Raw genomic sequence first — 19,956 nt, 5'->3', positions numbered from 1 at the left:
TCACCCATCTTGTCTCTCTGATGTAGCTCTTGAAAACTTCAAGAAATCGTATGTTAACACCTCACAAATTGCTGTTCTTTTTTTTTCACTTGGAACCTGAAAATGCCCTAATTAAATGTATTGATTTCCTTCAAATTGAAAAAAATGCTTAACTTTTTTTTCCACTCAGATTTTTTAAAAACTTTTTCAATTCCATTTTGGAACTCAATAAAGGAGAGGCTTTACCATGTCTTTATATCTATCTTAATTCTCCCTTGCAGTAAAATGGAGAGCTATAGCTCAGTACCATATTGTCTTTCAATGACTAATGAGGGGAAACAGAATTGGAACAGTACTTTTGTTTTTACATTGGGTAGACAAGACAATTACTGTTTAGAGAAACTTTTATCTTTCCATTCCAATGTAGTTTAATGACTTCAGGACTTTCATCCTCTTTAAGCTTCAGGACAATTACAGGTCGGCATTCACAGACTATAACAAGAGAGATGCTGCAGGGAACACATCCTCAAATTACTCCCTCTTGATTGCTTGCAAGTCAGTCTTTAAATACATGTGCTCAGTTCCACCTGTTTCCTGGTTTATCTTTACTAAAGGCAGGCACACATTAAAGAAAGGTCTCCTTACCATATTTAAAGCTATGTGGTTAGGAGGGCATTCCTCCAGGGACTGATTTTGCCTTGCAGACATAGAGGCTGGCACAGATCTCCAGACAATGCCTAGTTGTGGATTGAGTATGCAAAATTCAGCTCGTTTGGAGGCCAGGGATATTGGTCACCTCCTCCTTTCTCTGGAACAAGTTTGCACTGACTGGATCTACACAGAACAAAGGCACTAATGACCAGTAAATCACCAGGGCTACGTCTACACGTGAAGCCTACATCGAAGTAGCCTATTTCGATGTCGCCACATCGAAATAGGCTATTTTGATGAATAACGTCTACACGTCCTCCAGGGCTGGCAACGTCGATGTTCAACATCGACGTTGCGCAGCACCACATCGAAATAGGCGCAGCGAGGGAACGTCTACACGCCACAGTAGCACAAATCGAAATAAGGGTGCCAGGCACAGCTGCAGACAGGGTCACACGGCGGACTCAACAGCCAGCTACTCCCTTAAAGGGCCCCTCCCAGACACACTTGCACTAAACACCACAAGATCCACAGAGCCGACAACGAGTTGCAGACCCTGTGCATGCAGCATGAATCCCCTGCTGCAGCAGCAGCAGCCAGAAGCCCTGGGCTAAGGGCTGCTGCACACGGTGACCATAGAGCCCCTCACGGGCTGGAGAGACAGCGTCTCTCAACCCCCCAGCTGATGGCTGCCATGGAGGACCCCACAATTTCGACGTTGCGGGACGCGGATCGTCTACACTGTCCCTACTTCGACGTTGAACGTCGAAGCAGGGCGCTATTCCGATCCCCTCATGAGGTTAGCGACTTCGACGTCTCGCCGCCTAACGTCGAAGATAACTTCGAAATAGCGCCCGACGCGTGTAGCCACGACGGGCGCTATTTCGAAGTTAGTGCCGCTACTTCGAAGTAGCGTGCACGTGTAGACACAGCTCAGGTGAGGCAAAGGAGCAGGAAGCTGAGGAGGGACTGTGTCCTGGAAAACAGTGACTCCAAAAAGGATTTAGGGGTTAGAGTGGACAAGTAACTCAACCAGCGTGCTGTTATGGCAAAAGAAGGGCTAATGAGATAATTAGATGTCATCTTTCAATGAATCTTTTTTGCCCTATTACTGAGGTATTTGGCTCCCAATCAAAGGGGTCAATAAAAGGAAAGCCACAAAAGATGGTGAGAAAAGCTCCATAAAATCAAATAGACAAAGCTATTTATGGAGAACACGACTAATTAATAATAACCGTATTGCAACTCCTATCATGCCTGGCCTCTAAGGGTTGCCAAGCAGTTTGCAATTGTTAACAGGTCACTCAGCACAACACCCCAGTGAAGAAGGTAAGCACTGTATAATTATCCACAGTGCACAGATGGGGAAAATGAGCCACAGGGAGGTTAAAATATTTGTCCCCAATGGGACACGACATCATTTCAGACAGGAATAGAACCCAACTTCCTGGCTCCCAGTTCTGTGTTTTATCCATTAGCTCATGCATCCCCTGATGCCAGCCTCATGAGTCATCAGTATAAAAGGAGCACTTACAGCTTTACCGTTTTCAAGCCAGGTGATAGTGGGAACAGGAATGCCTGTTGCTGTGCACTGCAGAGTCACCATGGACCCAAAGGTGACATTGTGGGACTCAGGAGCTTTCAGGATTCTGGCAAAAACTGCTAAGAAAACAAAGGTGCTAGTTAAGTGACTATTTAAAGCTGAAGCACAGACGCTTTTCCAACATGAGCATGTTTCCTCTTAGGGACATCTTGACAGAGGCGGCTGTCCAACTGCTACAAGGAATAAAACCATAGCATAGATTCACTAGTGGATGAGATATCGTTTTTCTCCAAGAACATCATCTTTTTATTCACTACACAAAACGAACCAAATTTTGTCTTCAGGTTTTGGTGTCTTCAGCAGCTCCAGCAGACTGCAGAGAAGAGTACATGGGCAAGAATTTAAAGGGCAGTTTGGTGTCGTGGGATAAATCTATGTACAGTGCATCGAGGCTGGGCAATTTACAATATATGCACAGCAAGCTATGTGTCTACATGACATAACCTGATCTCTCATCTACAAATAGTGAAGCCTATTTTAAGCTATCACCCAAGGGACCAGCAGAAACCAGTCTTGCATGCCATTAACAAGGTGGGGGGCGTCTTTCATTAAAGTTCAGACAGAATTGTATTAGGAATCAGTTTTATAACCTCAAACTGGATGGAAATGTAGCATTGTAAGATAGCACAGCAGAGGCATATTTACATACAAAGTCAAATATTAACAGAGAAATGTGAACTCAAGAGAAAGGAGCTCAGAGATTTAAAAAAAAGAAAAAGAAAAAGAAAACAGAACAAGCCGTAGGAGTTACTATGTTTTACAGCCCAGAAAATGAACTTTGGTGGTATAGGCTGAACCTCTGTGGAAAGATTTTAGTTGGCTAGACGACTACTTATGGGTGTGGCCAATAAAGTTTGTTTCCAGCCACCAGTCCTGGCTTTCAGTGTTCTGTGGTCTTATTGAGCTATAATTTACCTCTAAATGTCTTCTAAGAGCCCAGTAAGCAGTGGAAGTTTTGGTAATGTGCTAGACAATATTGACCTCTGATGGTCTTTTCCTGCTTTGGCTGGAAATCCTGAAAGGATTTTGGGTGAGACAAACTCCTTTACGTAGGAGATTTAAGATTAAGTTTAGTCTCTACACAGCATAATATCATTTTCTTTTATACTTACCCATATGTATCTATTACCCTCCCTCCCAATCTCCTGATTCTCTGATCTTTGATCATAAACGTATTTGTGTTTTCCCTCCACATATACCCCAGTGCTGCTCCTGAGCTGAATCTTATAAGCTGGTGGGTTCTGTTCTTTTGGGAACAACAGACCTGGTAATTCTGAGAGAGTTTGCTGGAGATGAGGCCAGATACTGTGAGGACTTGTGACCTGTCCAGAAAGAGCAAGGCCTATGGAGGCCTGGAAGGCAGTGTTTATCCTTCCAGGAGCTGGTGGTTTCAAGGAGCTGATCCACAGTGGGTACTGATTCACGCTAAGGGCACAGGGTGTCCTTGAACCTGGTGTTCACAATGAATGTAGCAATAAGCACTTCTGGTACACAGGTTTCATATACTTCCACAGGACCTAAGTTAGCAATTTACATTTTGCTTATAATTATTCAGGCTTGGCGGAATTGTTTTTTTTTGTTTGTTTGTTTTTGTTTTATTATTTTGATGGATAATATTGACTATTTTTAAGCATTTAAGGTTTCTGTCCATGTAAATGTTCACCGCTGGAAAATAATAGGTTTTAAGTACCTGTTTTCATTTTTATTGATTTTAATTTTCACAGCTGTGGGAAATTATGGGATAGGTGTTAAGCAATTATTTAGTGGCAGCATGAACACATTGACTGAAAGTTAAAGCTTTATAAATGTTAAAACATCATGGTTATGTCTACACTAAGAGAAATCTTCAAAATGCTAATGGCCATTTTGAAGAATACTAATGAGGCGCTGAAATGCATATTCAGTGCCTCATTAGCATGACACCAGCTGCAGCCTGTCGAAATTGCTGCTTTTTGCTCCCGCGCGGCTCTTACAGATGGGGGGTCCTTTTCAAAGGGACCCCGGCAACATCGAAATCCCCTTATTCCTATCTGCAAAATTGCTTCTTGCATTACGTTGGGGGGGGTCTGATCTCTTATTGAATGTCCCTTTGGACTGCAGGCCATTCTTTTTTTTTTCAGCAACATTAAAAAGTGAATCTGTGCAAGATACAGCTGGTATTTATGCTGATAGGAATACGGGGATTTCAAAGTTGGTGGGGTCCTTTCGAAAAGGACCCCCATCTGGACAAGCCACACAGGAGTGAAAAGAGGCAATTTTGAAGTGCCGCAGCTGGTGGCATGCTAATGAGGCGCTGAATATGCATTTCAGCACCTCATTAGTATTCTTCAAAATGGCCATTAGCATTTTGAAGATTTCTCTTAGTGTAGACACAGCTCATGTATCAAAATAAACATCATAAATATCCTTATATAAAACTTCCGTAAGATCTTGAGCAGCCTGTGTCTTACTTTGCCTTTCTGTAAGAGTTGATATCATCTATGGAAATATTTTCATTGGTTTGTGTGTGTGTGTATGGTATGAAATTGGCAGTTGTTGACAGTGACATAAAAAAACTAGCCTCACAAGACGATAGTAACTGCAGCTTTACATAGCGGTAGAAGGATATTTTTTAAGGATTCCACAGCAATCTATAACAGCAACGAAGGGTCCCGTGGCACCTTATAGAAAACAGAAAAGTTTTGAGCGTGAGCTTTCGTGAGCAAAGACTCACTTCATCAGATGCTCACGAAAGCTCACGCTCAAAACTTTTCTGTTAGTCTATAAGATGCCACAGGACCCTTCGTTGCTGTTACATATCCAGACTCACACGGCTACCCCTCTGATACTTCACAGCAATCTATGTGGGATACAAAAGTCTTTTCACAGAGGAGAAATTCCTTTGCAAGCAGGAGAATTTAACATGCAGTCAGACATTCCATTGAGGCAGTTTGTCCTACTATCCATAAATCTTGGCGTTCACCCTCGAATACGGTTATTTTGGAAAGCTGTTACCTTGCTAAGATAAAACATGCTTTGATACTAGAAATTGTAGCTTAGAAGCTGAAGGCATATTCCTCTGAATGAGCATTCTGTGGTTTTATTCCCTCTTCCTGCACAGGAATGGAATTATCTGCTATTCCTGCACATCCTGATTGACTTAGGGGGTCTAATTTGCATAGTGACAGTACAGTCAACTGTACTGCCAGCCCTAAATATTCATAAGTTGGGAACCAAAATCACAGGATCAGTCTTTCAAAGTGTGAGATTTTAATAAAAATAATGTTGGATTTTTTTTATTTGCTGTCTGATTTCTGGACATTTAGGGTGTGCATGAGGCAAATTTGTAAAGCTTTTCTGTGCAACCAGGGGAAAAGTGAGAAACTTAATTTTTAAATAAATAAAAGCTGAAATTCTCATATACTCTCACACAGTCACTTGACTCCAGGAGCTGAGGCTTTAATGAAAGTCCCAAATATTCCAAGACACCTTATAAAATTATGAGAGCTGGCAACAATGGCATTTTACCTAATCAAATCCTACGCTCTGGCTACATGACATTATTAGCCATTCAGAATGCAGTTAATGTATAGTCACTGTACAGTAATTATACATCTTTTTCCTTTCTGATTGGCTCTTACACATCCTTTCAGTTTCATGGGCTGCACACAGGCAGATATCTGGCATTCCAGTGATATGCATGTGCAAAGATAGGTAGTTAAGAAATGTAGTAGCAATAAATGGAGTTTCATTTGCATGGGGGGTTGTATAGGCATTTATGCATGAGAAAAATATACTAGAAATTAATGGAGGTGTTTGACTTTAACTTTGGTTGTGATATTTTGCTACTTCTGTGATGTCATAGAATTGTAGTAAAATTAATAAATATGCAGAATTGGCAAGAAATACTTAAAAGTGCAATGTTGCAGTGATGATTTTCAACTAATTTAATGAATATACATCAATTTTGTATGGGGGGGAGCGTATATAGATCCATGGTGACGGAGTGTGTGTATGTGAGGGAGAAAGATCAAGCAGATTCCATACAAAATCCATATGATCCATGTGTAATCAAAGGCCCCTTCTGCTGCTGCCAGTTACTGTTCACACTTTAGTAAAGAATCAGTTTGGACTGTCAGTGGGATCCACTCCACTAGGGTCAGCTGCCTGGTGCCTGACATGAGATTAATGACTCCATGCATGTCTGACGGGCAGTTCTGGTGATGTGTGTCACCACAGCATAATATATAATGTTTTTTCAAAACATGGCATTTGGAGAATTATTGGGATTCCATGCAGATTAATTGGAAATGTCAGGGGGTGAAAATGTCATAGTTTACTTAGCTGATCTTTCAAGGAAACACTAACCCCATGTCTCATCTTTGACCCTACTCAGTTTAAAGTCCTCAGAAAGAATTGATGAGTGTGCTAGGTCCAGAACTAGACAATTATACTTCTTAATGGCAAGGAGAGTGACGGACTTCGCATATTTGTTTGCTCTTAAAAAGCATCTTGTATGGCAAGAACAAGCTGTTTTGTATATATTAACAAGCAAACCAACATCTGGAAAAAAATCGTCATCGGAAAGGAGATAATTACTGCAGATTAGATATAAAAAATCTAGTGGAAAATAGGTGGACATAAGTGAAGATTTTTTGAAAAATCAGTGCCTAAAACTGTGTTCCTAAATCTTCATTTAATCATCGGAGTAAAACTCTCCCATGTTGCCACCTCTTATGATTTTTACCCTGTGTATCTTGATAGCTGGTGTTTTTCTGAAAGCCCCAGCTGCTGTAGTCAGATAATTACATGAGACTCTCAGCTCTCATATTTTTTTTAGGAAAAAAGTAACTCTTTGGCCCTCACTGCTGCAGACTGAAACCTGAAACCAATCAAGCCCTATATTAACAAAAGACTAGATTTTTTTCCCCACTGGCTTATATAAAACTCCCACTGATGACAGAGAGAGAGAGAGAGAAAGTCTCCTGTCAACCTCCCTTACTCTTTACAAGAATGAGTACAAGGGTCCACTGTCAAGCCCTGATGGTTTGATTTAGTGCCTCCCCACCAGGTGTGCTAAATCAAACCCCAGAAGATTGACCCTGGCCAGGTCAATCTTTCAGTAAGTATAGACGTATCCTATGAATCTTGTCTCTTTACCCTGTGCGATCTTTAGGACATCGACTGCTTGTTGTTATGCATTTGTACAGTGTGACAGAGTTCTGGGAAGTGTAAGGTATTCAAAAGATTATTTTGAAATGCATCAGAGAGGTGTGGGATTTCTGGACAATAAGTATTGGAGGGAGGGAATCCCTGAGCTACAGTTTATCCAAATCCCACAACTCGGTGTACACAAAAGCACAGGGCCTGAGGGGAGAGCCATTGAGTGGTGACTGATTACCTGATCTTGAAGACTGGAGATAAAAAGCTCCAAACTGCATCAAGAAAGAGATAAGCTGCTCAGGTCAGCAGGATGCTGGTCCCTGATCTAAAAACACATATGAGCTTGTAACCAAGAGGGCAAACTCCCTTGTGGGATTTGAAAGACTAACATGTACCAGAGCCTTCCATTGAAGCTGGGGTGGCCTCTGGTAAGCTTTTAGCATGTGTGTAGGCTCTTTTCTTGTCTTTAATGTTTTTTTCTGTAATGCTGTTACCTTAAGAATCAATGTGCTTGCTAAGAATAAGCTGTGTGGTAACTTGTAACTGCTGGCAAGACACTAGTCATAGCCCTTAGAGAGAAAGCAAGGCATGTTTGCTAGCCTTCAGGCAGACTGGCTTGCTGGGAATATCAGAGTGAAAGGCAGGGAGCTCTGCTGCTTTAAATCCTGTCAGGAGGGAGAGAGATGTGGGCCTCCATACAAAAGAGGGTATGGCTGAGGAGCCTGAAATCTTGAGTAGATGCCCTTGATGGACCACAGAAGGGGGATACAGGTGTAATTACCTTGAAACTGAGATATACGGCATCTAGCAGAATAAGGCAGTGCTTATTGCAATTACAGCAATAAAAATAAATAAAAATTATAATGAAATGTCATAAGAAAAGCCGAACTATGTATTTACACCCCTCCTCCAGAGATGAAAACATGTTTTTTCCAGGACTTTGAGTATCCCCTAACTTCTCCCGTGCATTTGATCAAAAAGAGGCTAAAGGAAGAGAAATAATGTGATTATTTTGTGCGACATTGCTTCTAGCATTACTTTGGGGGTCTGCTCTCTTATACAATGTCCCTTTGGAATGCAAGCCATTCTTTTTTTCTTTTCAGCAACATTAAAAAATGAATCTGTGCAAGATACAGGTGGTGTTTGTGCTGACTTGATCCCTTTACTTTGCACAATGCATTCCCATCAACTTTATCTGTCTGCCTGATTCAAAATGTAGATGATAAAGATACAGAACTAGTCTTCAGGAACTAAGCCACTCTGCATTGGACAGGAAAGATATAAGGAAATAGTAAGAGAGGTATTGGACACCAACAGGCACTGAGCCCATGATTGTTGATGATGATGATGATGATGATGACTGATTTAAAACAATTTCTTCCTCTTGCCACTATGTCCCCTTTGATAAGTGGATCATTCCTGAACTTTGCCTTTTTTCCTGGCTGGAAACACTTTGTAAACTAAGGGAGAATACAAGGTACAAAGAAATAAACCTACACTCGTAACTGATGCTATTCGAGGAGATGCTATTAATTCATTGCTTGGGTATTAAATGAGCTGTAGAGGCACAGATCAGCAGAAATACCATCCCAGCATGGTCCCAGTGGCACTCTGAGAAAATAACAGCAACATGAGAAACACATTAAGTCTGGCTTCGTAAGTGAACATGCAACCCTGTATGGGCCCTTGTGGGTGCCATGTGTACACATTCAGAGCCAGTGTATAGCCCTGAATGTTTAGCATTTCTCTGAAGAAACTATAAAGGCATTCTGAGCTTGGTCCATCGCAGTTTGTGGGGATTGGTGTCAGTTGTATGAAACAAGGCCCAGGGTAGCAACTGAACCTTTCTGATGACTACTGGTCATTCATTATGATGATATTTTTGTGTTGCAGGCTAGCAGGGGTTAGGAGCAGTGGGTGGAGAATGTACCTTTTGCCCCAGCAATATTACCTGGACAAAGCTTCTTAGCAGCCAGAAAAGGATGACCCAGAGATGAAGGCATTAGCATGGGACTTGGGAGACTGCTGGTCATTTCCTTGCTCTGCCATTGGCTTCCTGTGTGTCCTTGGGCAGGTCACTTACCCTTTCTGTGCCTCAGTTCCCCCATCTGTAAAATGGGTATAATAGCAGTTCCCTGCCTCTCAAGAGTGTTGGGAGGATAAAAATACTAAAGATTGTGAGGTGCTCTATGGACCTACATAAGGAAAGCCTAATAGCTAGGCTAAGAAACCTGAAGTAGAACCTCCAATAGCAGCCCCACCCATCCTGCCTATGCCAATAAATTCCTCTTCCTAGTCACTATGGTCCCCACTTCCTCTGTGGCACAGAAGAGAACAGAGAGCAGTGGCCATGCAGAAACTGGGCAAAGGACGAGTGTGAAGGTCTGCAATAGTGACTTGCAGAAAAACCAGTCCCATCTGAAAATGGTGTCATGTGTTCTGCTCCTGGTACCACGTACTGTACACCAGTGCTCCCTGTGAGCTGTGCATTTGTGCTGTCATTCAGAAGAGATACAACTGTGGCCCAGCTGATTAGCAGAGTGCCCATACCTATTCTTTTATATTGGTGGTGCACCTGCCTAAGTGCACAGAAAATTATTCTGCACATGGATGGAAAAGATTAGAGGGAACATTGCTGTACACACACAATAATGTGTACTCCCACCATAGATCTTTTTACACTTATTTTGTAACAATAAATTGGCCCACTATAAAAGTACATTGGCAGGTTATAGCTAGATAAATATACACTTTCGACATCAGCAACTTCATCACTGTATTGAGTCCTTGGGGGGCAGTTTATGTAATAAATTTTTTTAGAGAGATCTGCAGCACAAGGGCAGTGTTCCTGAGCCATCTTCTCTTTAGTCTTTCTCCATGTGCCTGAAGAGGTGCTTCCTCTTCCGTAGAGCATTTTGAATCTGTACAGAAAGTGATACTCAAAAAATGTAACAGCAGCCACCCCCAAATGCAAGTACGGCTGTTATGAATGTGTAATTAGCAGACACACTAGCTAAATAGCTATATTTATCATACTAAGGTTATTTCTGTAAGGTATTAAATTCAGATCCTGCAGTCACATGGATGACTTTTCATTTTTAAAGTTTAAAATGACCAAGCTTTTTTTTTTTAATTTGTTGAATTGATTTTAACATGTGAGTGCACCATTAATTCCAAAAATATGGGACAAACATGGCTTTACAGCCAGGAACTGATTATATTAGTCCTGGATCAACTCAAATAGCCTGGCCTGAAATGTCCTCACAAATATATAATGAAGGGTTCCTCTGGGTCCTCCAGTCTACATCTTCTTAAATTGTCTGAGATCAAGGGATTCCTTCCTGGGAAAGAAAAAATGTCCAACAGCCCATATAGCTCTGTGATCCTGATCTGTTACTCCACACAGCATGGGACCTGGGGTGAAGGAAGGAAAGACAGATATTCACCACCATTGGACTCCATGATAGTTGCAGAAGATGGAGCTAGTTTGGTTTCTGGTGTGAACTGGCTACCAAAATGGAGGCTGAATTGCTGCCGTCTCTGGGGACTATCATGTCGGCTGGGAACTTTTGAAATATAGTATACCCTGATATATGTAGGATGACTGTGCCACTCTGCACCAGTTGGGGGTCTTCTGTGATGTGATGTATTGTCAGCTTTAAGGTTTCTTTTTGGCACCAGGGCAGAGCAAAACAATCTGATCAGAGACCACAGTTCCTGGGTTTTTTGGGCTGAAAACTAATGACTGTGAGAGACAGATCAAACCGACCAGGGAGCCTGACTCTGAGTGTCTACAGATCCCATGGTCTACTGAAATCAGAAGATGGCAACAATTTGGGAGTAGAGGGCTGGGTCCCAATCATTTGATGCTCTGGCCTTGCCCTGAATCCACCAAAGTTACTGCAGTGCTCCATTTTGGTGGTAACACATCTGCTATTATTTGCTATGGATGGTGTGTAGCCTTTGAATGTCAGCTATAAGCATCTAGTTTTAAAACATCAACAGAATGCATGGCAGAAAGCCTTTCGAGGGATTTATTTTTCATACAAATATTGTTTGCTAGCCATCTTCAGTGCACGCTTTTCGTAGACAGGGCCACTCTTCTCCTTGGTGGATCATGGAATCATAGAAGATTACGGCTGGAAGAGATCTCAGCATGTCATCTGGTCTAAGTCCCTGCTCAAAGCAGGACCAACCCAATGACATCATTCCAGCCAGAGCTTTGACAAAAGTATACCTTTAAGAACTTCTCTAGGTAAACCATTTCAGTGCTTCACCACCCTCATAATGATATTTTTTTCTTATATCCAAACTAGACCTCTGCTGCTGCAACTTCAGGCCATTATTCCTTGTTCTGTCATCTGCTACCACTGAAAATAGCCTGGCTCCATTCTCTTTGGAGTCTCCACCCTTACAGGCAGTTGAAAGCAGCTTTCCAATCCTGCTCATTCTTCTCTTTTTCAGAATAATTAAGCCCATATCCCTCAGCCTCTCCTCATAAGACATGTGACCCAGGCCCCCTAATCATTTTGGTGTTCTTCATTGGACTCTCTCCAATTTGTCCACATCCTTCCCGCAGTGGGGGCCCCCAAAATTGAATGCAGTACTCCAGATATGGCTTCACCAGTGCCAAACATAGGGAAATAAATGCTTCCCTCAGTCTGCTGGCAGTGTTCCCACTTATGCAGCCCAATATGCCATTAGCCATCTAGGCAACATGGGCACACTGATTCATATCCAAATTTTCATATACTGTAATCCCCAGGTCTTTTTCTGTACAACTGCTGCTAGCCAGTGGGTTCTCAGCCTGATTCTTCCATCCCAAGTGCAGAACTCTGTGCTTGTCATTATTGAACCTCACCAGATTTCTTTTGGCTCAATGCTCCAATTTGTCTAGGTCACTCTGGACTCTATCCCCACCCTCTTGCATATCTACCTCTCCCCATAGCTTAGTGTCATCTGCAAACTTGCTGCAACTGTTAACCAACCCATCATCCAGATCACGCATGAAGATACTCAACGAAGCAGCACCAAGACCAACCCTGGAGTGCTCAGCTTGACACCAGGTGCCAACTAGACATCAAGCCATTAGTCACTACCCATTGAACCTGACAATAGCCAGCTTTCTATCCACCTTATAGTCCATTTATCCAGCCCATTCTTCTTTAACTGACTGGCCCGACTACTGTGAGATACCAAACGAAAAGCTTTGCTGAGGTCAAGGTTTATCACATCCACTGCTTTCTTCATATTCACAGAGCCAGTTATCTCATCATAGGAGGTAATTAGGTTCGTCAGGCATGGCTTGCCCTTGGTGAATCCACGTTGAACGTTCCTCATAACTTTCTTCTACTCCAAGGGTGTGTCCACACTAGCTCCCTACTTTGAAGGGAGCATGGTAAGTAGGGTGTTGGGAGATTACTAATGAAGAGCTGCAATGCGTATGCAGCACTTCATTAAGCCAATTCTCCCCCCGCAGCAACTTTCAAGTGCTAAACTTTGAAGTGCCGGCTCTCATGTAGCCACAGCTAACCTGCCAGTACTTCGAAGTGCCTGGGCAACATCAAAGTCCCTTTATTCCTCAAAATTTTATATCAACTATATCTAGTCTTAAAACATAAACAGAACTCATGGCAGAAAGCCTTTTGAGGGATTTATTTTTCATAAACAGGGTTTATGAAAGTGTTTCAAAATGGATTTCTTGAGGACCTGCTCCATTATTTTTCCAGGGACTGAGGTTAGGCTGACTGGTGTGTGGTCCCCAGAGTCTCCCTTTTTCCCTTTTTACAAAATTTGCTTTTTTTTCCAAGATCAGCCTTTATGACTGCGAAGAGGGGGCGGTATGCACAGTTTTCAACAGTTTCTGACACTGTGTGCCTGCAATGAGCTCTACCAACATGCTCTTTTCTGGATCAACCTTAGTGGCATCAGCATAGCAGAACTGATGCTTGAAAAGTATCACTGCAAATATACTTAGCGCTGCAGTCATTGGGAATACAGTACCCCAATCTGGAAACAGTAACAGAGAGATATATTTTGTTATTATTTTGTTTGTCTTGTTAGATTATTTTGTTAGTCTTTAAAGTGCTACTGGACTGCTTTTTTTATTCCAATCTGGAAATACTTCTGTTGTATTTGTCACATCCAGAGCAACACAAATGCTAAGTTTTATGTGGGCAGGGTGGCCTGTGCAAGCTCCACATTTTCCCCGTTATCAGAAAAGGGTTAAGGATTGCATTCTTCACTCAATCGAGGGCCATGCTCCGTCTTCCTTCTGCACGGATGTAAATGGGGAAGCTATACATGCAAGGACATGACATCTGCATATGTGTGTAGAGACCTCAACACCCCCAAAGTTTTGGGCTGTTGGAAACTGAGGTTCTACTTTAAGACCATCTCTGGAATGAAACAATAAAAGTAAGCTCCGGTGTGCCAGGATGTCTCCAAAGACAGAGATAATTGCATTCCATTCCCCTTGCTGTGTAAATTTATTACTGCTGGCCATGCTCGAATAGTAAAAATAGTTTGCACCCATCCATCCTTAGTTACTATTTCAGCTCATCTAACATTGCTACTTTCAACACTCTCCTGACAAATGCTTGCCACTTGCATTCCCACCCCTCTTGTGAATACCTAAATCTCCTCTGTTCAAACCCAGCCGTGCAGTTTTTGCTGCACTCAGATGTTTGCTGTTAAATGGGTGGGCGGGAGAGAGGGTTTGAAATATGCAGGCTCTACTTTAATAAATTGAAGTGCGTGCCTGTACGGACCATTCCAGCTGCAGACTTTTGATCTCAATGTGATCATTCAATGTATCAGCATGATTCAGGATTCATTAAAATCCTGCAGGTTCCTATGGATGTCCTGTTCAATTCCATGGGAACGCCATCATCAATTATTGTCAGTTAATTACCACCTATTATGAAAGCAGTTGAATTGTATTATAATGAACCAGATGTAGTGCTGTATACTAATATTAATGGCACAATATAGACAGGATCAATATCAGTGCCAGTAGAATTACTTTTTTGGAATTACTTATTTAACCAATTTCCTAGTATTTTTTTTCAAGCTGTGTGCAAAAAACGTAACGTTACACTGTAGTATGCATACATGACTTTATTCTGCTACTGTGAACAATGCATTCATTATATACCAAACTATATTTATATTGTAACCTGAGAATTAGAAAGAGTTATTCTTAAGGTTCCATAATCATTTCCATTCTAAGGCTCTGTATTTAGTGGTTCAATAGCTTCATGAAAGTTTGCTTGTTGTAGGCTTGGATTCAGAAGCCAGTTGAATTGTTTTCAAGAGTTTTAATGAAAACTGCTCAGCCAGTTTTGAAAGTAAAAACAAAAATTAAAAAGCAGACTTCTTATCTTGTAAAAAAATGTTCAAACATTTTTTTGAGTATTTCTTGGGGAAGAAAGCTAAGATTTGGCAGCAAGCTGGTCCTTAGCAAGGAAAAATACTTTGTGTATGCTCTGGTGAAAATTGGTTTAGACTTGCCTTTACTTTTGTGGTGCAAATTTCTTGAAAGAATAAACCCCACACTTTCTGGATGTAGTCCCACCTAGTGGCACAGTGAGTCTGTTGTACAACCTTAGCTAAGGGCAATGTGGCTTAAATTTAGGCCCCAGTTTGAGCCTGCCTTGGGTCTGTTGGTGTTATATAAGCACAATGCAAATGGTTAGGGCATTTTAGGCTTTTTGATAAAAAGTATGGATGAAATACTGGCCTCATTGAAATTAATGGCAAAATTCCTATGGACTTCAAAAGGGAGGTATTTTGCCTGCAAAAGAAAAGTTGGTTGTACTGAAGATTCATAGGCTATGCAGTAAGGCTGGACAGAGTAAGGAAGGGCTCTAGAGGAATTCTACCTCATTTAGGCCCTTATCCTACTTTAGAGCTGGTCAACTTTTTTGGTGAAATATTTTCGATACAAAAAAGGAACAATTTCAGAGGCGATGAATCAGTATGTGTGGGGAGGGAAGATGACAAAAAACCAAACACCAACATCAGGGAGAGGTGAGCTTCAGGTTGTATCAAGAAACAGAAAAACTTCTGCAGTTCATTTAGGAAATGAATGTTTGGGCCAGGGAGGGGGAGATAAAATTTCCTGAAAAAAAAAAAAAAAAAGAGGGATTTTGGTATTATTTGACCAACTCTGTCCTGGATAATTGCAGCCACTGAGACTCTGTTATTCATTCCAATGGGGGCTGGACTAGGTTCATAATTTACATCAGCTCAAGCCCCCAAATGTGGAAGTGCAAAGAATATAGTGTTTTCAGACAGTTTTAATTCTTTAACCATGCAGGATAATAATTTATCTGCAACTCTGAGAACCTGAGGTTCCTTGGTGCTGATTCAGAAGGGTACTTAAGGATGTGCCTATCTTATGCACATGAATACTCCGTTGAATTTAGTAAGCATTCGTTTAATCCCTCAAGCAGTTAGAAAATTATGTGTTGTGAATTGTGCCTGAAACTAACTGCAGGCCTAAGACTCTAGCCATAAAATTAGAAGCCCTCAAAATCAGGCTCAACATGATTTATATTTAACATGATATTAAACATATTTGTACTGTTTTTGGAATGCACATTTGTTCTGGGATAAAAGTTGATAGTATTCCAATCATTCTCAGTAACTACATTTTAATATTAATGAATAATACACAGTCCAGTTGCTTCAGTGAATATCTGTATCTAGATATCAGCTAGGAGCAGCTATTTTATTTCAGTTAAGGAAAGGTAATATAGGACAAGTATTTTTGTGACTTTACTTATGCACGCTCCTATGAATGGTGATGAATACAGGCAGATGACCTAGTGGAGGACTGATTGCCTGCACCATGCTGTTTTAAATTAACATGTACCTGGAGCTATTTTAAAATTGTGACATCGGGGCAAAATACTAAAAATAGTGACAACTAATATGTGTGTGCCAGGCAATAAATCAGTCTGCTGAGTGCTTGAGGGGGTGTCGTGTGTGCACACACAACTGTTAATGTTTGCTGGACACACAGACTCTTACGCTGTGCAGGATTTTTACCTTTGGATTTTGGAAGCTAAGCAATAAAATCAAAGCAAACCCTGAAATGAGGTGTGTTTATATGGGTGCCTCGTTAGAAAAAGCAAAGTAAGCCTAGTGAACAACTTAGTCAACAGCTAGTGAACAACATAGTCAAACGTACATGAATGGAATCTTGTGGAATAGTTTGTTTATGAGCACTGAGCTTTCCTTAAGTAATTAAGCACTGTTTTTTCTTGGATGCCTGCAGAGCTCTTTGCAATATGACTTTGTTGATTTACTCAGATTGAATTAACAGGCACAAAACACTAACCCACCCCACCCCGATTCTGATGCAATTCCACGATCAGACTTTGTATCTGGCTCCAGCAATCCCGTAACTTAAAAATTAAAAACAGGCTGGTTCTGCCCTGTGGGGGAAGTACCACTGAACAGCACCCAGTTCAATTAATTCCTTACAGGACCTCGTGGATTTTATCTTTACAATGGGCCCTAAGAAAACAGCCTCAAATGCTACAGCAATTTAGACCTAGATCCAAAATTGTGGGCTGGCTGCATGCAACACCAGGTATGAACCCCAAGAAGTCCCGATCACCAGTTATAACAAAATACCTTCCAATACACTGAATCTGAGATGAAAGTATCTTCTGATGTGCAGAAAACTTGTGTAGTGAAATATTCAAGAGACTGAAAAATTGTGATATTGCAATAGTAACAGAGATAGCCATGGTAGTGTATATTCTATCAAAACAAAAACGCAGTCCAGTAGCACTTTAAAGACTAACAAAATAATTTATTAAGTGGTGAACTTTTGTGAGACAGACCCACTTCTTCAGACCATAGCCATACCAGAACAGTGTGTGTCTGGCAAACAACAAACCTGCAATAACTTGTGATGGTACAATGGGCCACATCCTGCTTCCAAAGACGTTATTGAGAGTTTGGAGAGATTGCATCTTATATATAGAAAGATGTCATCATAATGCTAAATATAGCCTGACCTGACCAAAACCATGCAGCCAGGCCTGCCAACAGGGGAATAGAGGTGCAAAGGGGGCAGCTGCCCAAGGGACCAGTGATTCTGCAGCAATGGCAGTGACCAGAGCCCCAACCCCCTTTGGATCGCAGTCGGAGTGTCACCTCTGGCATCTATGGGGCTCTGAGGGCAGGGGACACAAGCCTAGCTCCATAGTCTGCACAGCTCTAAGGGCTGGCTGTCTCCGGACCTGCTCCTCCTCCTCACTGCCCACGGCCCTGCCCCTTTTGGGGGTGCCGAGCCCTCCCCTAAAGTTCCTGGGAAAATGGGCATCCCCTTTGCAGCATGGGGTTTCCATTCAGAATGGGAAATGCAGATTGGTTCACCCATTGGCTTAATCCTTCCTCCACCGCGACCCCCATAAAGCACTGCCTGACCTAACTTTTGTTAGAGTATCTAAGAAATCAGAATGTTTTTAACTTTTACCCTATCTCTGCTGCAGCCTTTTTTTCTGAGCACTCTGCAGTTGTTGGTGATGATGATATATACCAGAGGGCAAACACTCTGTTCACAAGTCACTAAACACCACAAACAAAGTCAATCCAGCGTCCAATTTAGCAGGAGGAAAAACGCACAAGTTCCTTGAAGGGAACTGATCTGTTTTGCTGGAGATTGACCAATTTAAATAAAAGACGGGAGAAAAGGTAGCACAAGTTAGTAACCATGATAATGCTGCAGTTCTTTATAGTAAGCTCAGAAGTAGTGCTGTAATATTCTGAACTGTTGACAGCTCTGAACGAGCACTTTGCAGCCGCTTGGAGCCTCTCTGGAGCTCCACCATTCCCCACTCGGGCCAAGCTAGAAACATACAGGCTAGAGCCATAAGGAAGACTTTACAAACCAGCACATGGGGCAACGAAAAGTGAGATACATAAAGTACTTATGTAGGGCAAGTCCTGGAGTCTTTAGATTGCCCTCAGTGGGAATCGTGCCTTAGGATGTGCAGGAGTTATCTTCTCCATAGATCATCAGAAAGTAACCCAAAAAATGTACCTGCTGGTTTGTTTCCTTTGCTTTTCCTTCACTCGTGGACTGAGCGCCAATGTTCTGAACATGCGTTTTTCTTTGCTTGCTCTTCTCTAGCCCTTTGCACCCCTCTCTAACACATACCTTTGAATAACCAAATTTAAGTCCCATTTATTTGTTAAAATTGGGTTGTATATGGCCAAAAGATCTTTAAATGCTAATAGTCTAGGTCACTGGTATCCAAGAGAATTTTACCAGATCCCCACAGCCCCCCACCCCTAGCCAGGTGACACACTCACCAGGTTACTCACTGGAGCCACGCGGTGGGAGAAGCCTGAGCTGCCGTGCCACATGAGCCCCCGAGCCAACGCCCAAGCGCATGAGCTGCTGCCACCACACACTTGTCCCACCATTTGGTGGGGCACATGTGTGGAGTGGCTGAAGGGACACCCCACACATTTGCCACATGTGGCAAATGGGAAGCGTATTGGATACCGGGGGTCTAGGTATTAGGGTCACTCACCTTCCACGTCCATTGTGACTGGCTTTGAGTAGGCTGTGCCCAGGCTGTTCTTCGCAACACAGCGATAATGTCCTGCGTCTTCTCTTTGAACATTATGGATCCTTAAGCTCCCTGATTCCAGAACAGCAATTCGAGCATTTTCCTGCCCGAGATGGCCAGGGAGAGTTGGGAAATGGAAAAAATGAACATACCTTGTAAATTAAATTAAGAAAAAGTAGAAATGTCATTTACAAACATGGACTGTCCTACAGGAACTGTTATGTGAATTCTAAAATACCTTTCAACAGTGCTGGAAGGGATGTTTCCCTTTTGAACAATAATTATTTCTATAGTTTTATGACTTAAGAACTTTAAACCTGGATCCTCCTGTCCAATAAGTTTAGTTTGTATTGTTCAATGAACTCACTGAAATTTTTGTAAATACCTTTTAAAGGCTTGTGAATGAATATTTGCATAGCAGATCATTAGGTTTTATTCACAATTAGATTCACAAACTCTTTTTGGCTGTATTGGCCAGATCTAGTTGTAACTGAAAAATGAGATAAAGAAATTCACAAAATAATTCTATAGAAAGCAAATGATTCCTAACCAAAATCGTTTGACATTTTCTACATGATGTCTGCATCTTTTAAAATGCTTCTGTGGTAGAACTGGCCAATACTTGGAGTGGTGTCATATTTTTAGCATACAAAGCAATGTTTTAATGTCATTCTTTACTCACCTTTAGAACAGTTTCTCCCTTGATCCATGAGACAGAAGGTTTGGGATTCCCCATTGTAGTGCAAGGGAGAACGGCTTTTATTCCTTCTATTACTTTTACATTTGCAGGAGGACGAGTTATTTTAGGTTCTAAAACAAAAAGGCCAAAATTAAATCTGAACAGCAAACAAGAGATATGGTTCAGGTACACTCTTAGACAGACTCTTCCTTCCATCCTTTTCTTCCCCTTTACTCTAGCGAAAAGATTTGATCCATGACAATTTGTTTTAATCTGACATTGTCTTTTCAGAGTAGAGCATTGCA

The 19,956-nt window shown here is 41.7% G+C and overlaps 1 protein-coding gene across 1 annotated transcript in view; it reads right to left on the bottom strand.

Annotated features, from left to right (window-relative positions):
- MUSK (muscle associated receptor tyrosine kinase) overlaps positions 1-19,956 on the bottom strand; it is an 82,722-nt gene that overhangs the window by 46,452 nt on the left and 16,314 nt on the right. The window contains exons 4-6 of the mRNA XM_074994690.1: positions 19,655-19,782; positions 18,934-19,075; positions 2,165-2,289 (exon numbers count right to left, since the gene is read on the bottom strand). Coding sequence (XP_074850791.1) covers positions 2,165-2,289; positions 18,934-19,075; positions 19,655-19,782 — 395 coding nt within the window. The remainder of the gene's footprint in view (positions 1-2,164; positions 2,290-18,933; positions 19,076-19,654; positions 19,783-19,956) is intronic.

This window comes from Carettochelys insculpta, chromosome 5, assembly GCF_033958435.1.
Source record: "Carettochelys insculpta isolate YL-2023 chromosome 5, ASM3395843v1, whole genome shotgun sequence".
NCBI lineage: Eukaryota > Metazoa > Chordata > Testudines > Carettochelyidae > Carettochelys > Carettochelys insculpta.
Note: the sequence above shows the minus strand (reverse complement) of the source record. Positions and strands in the feature narration are given on the sequence as shown.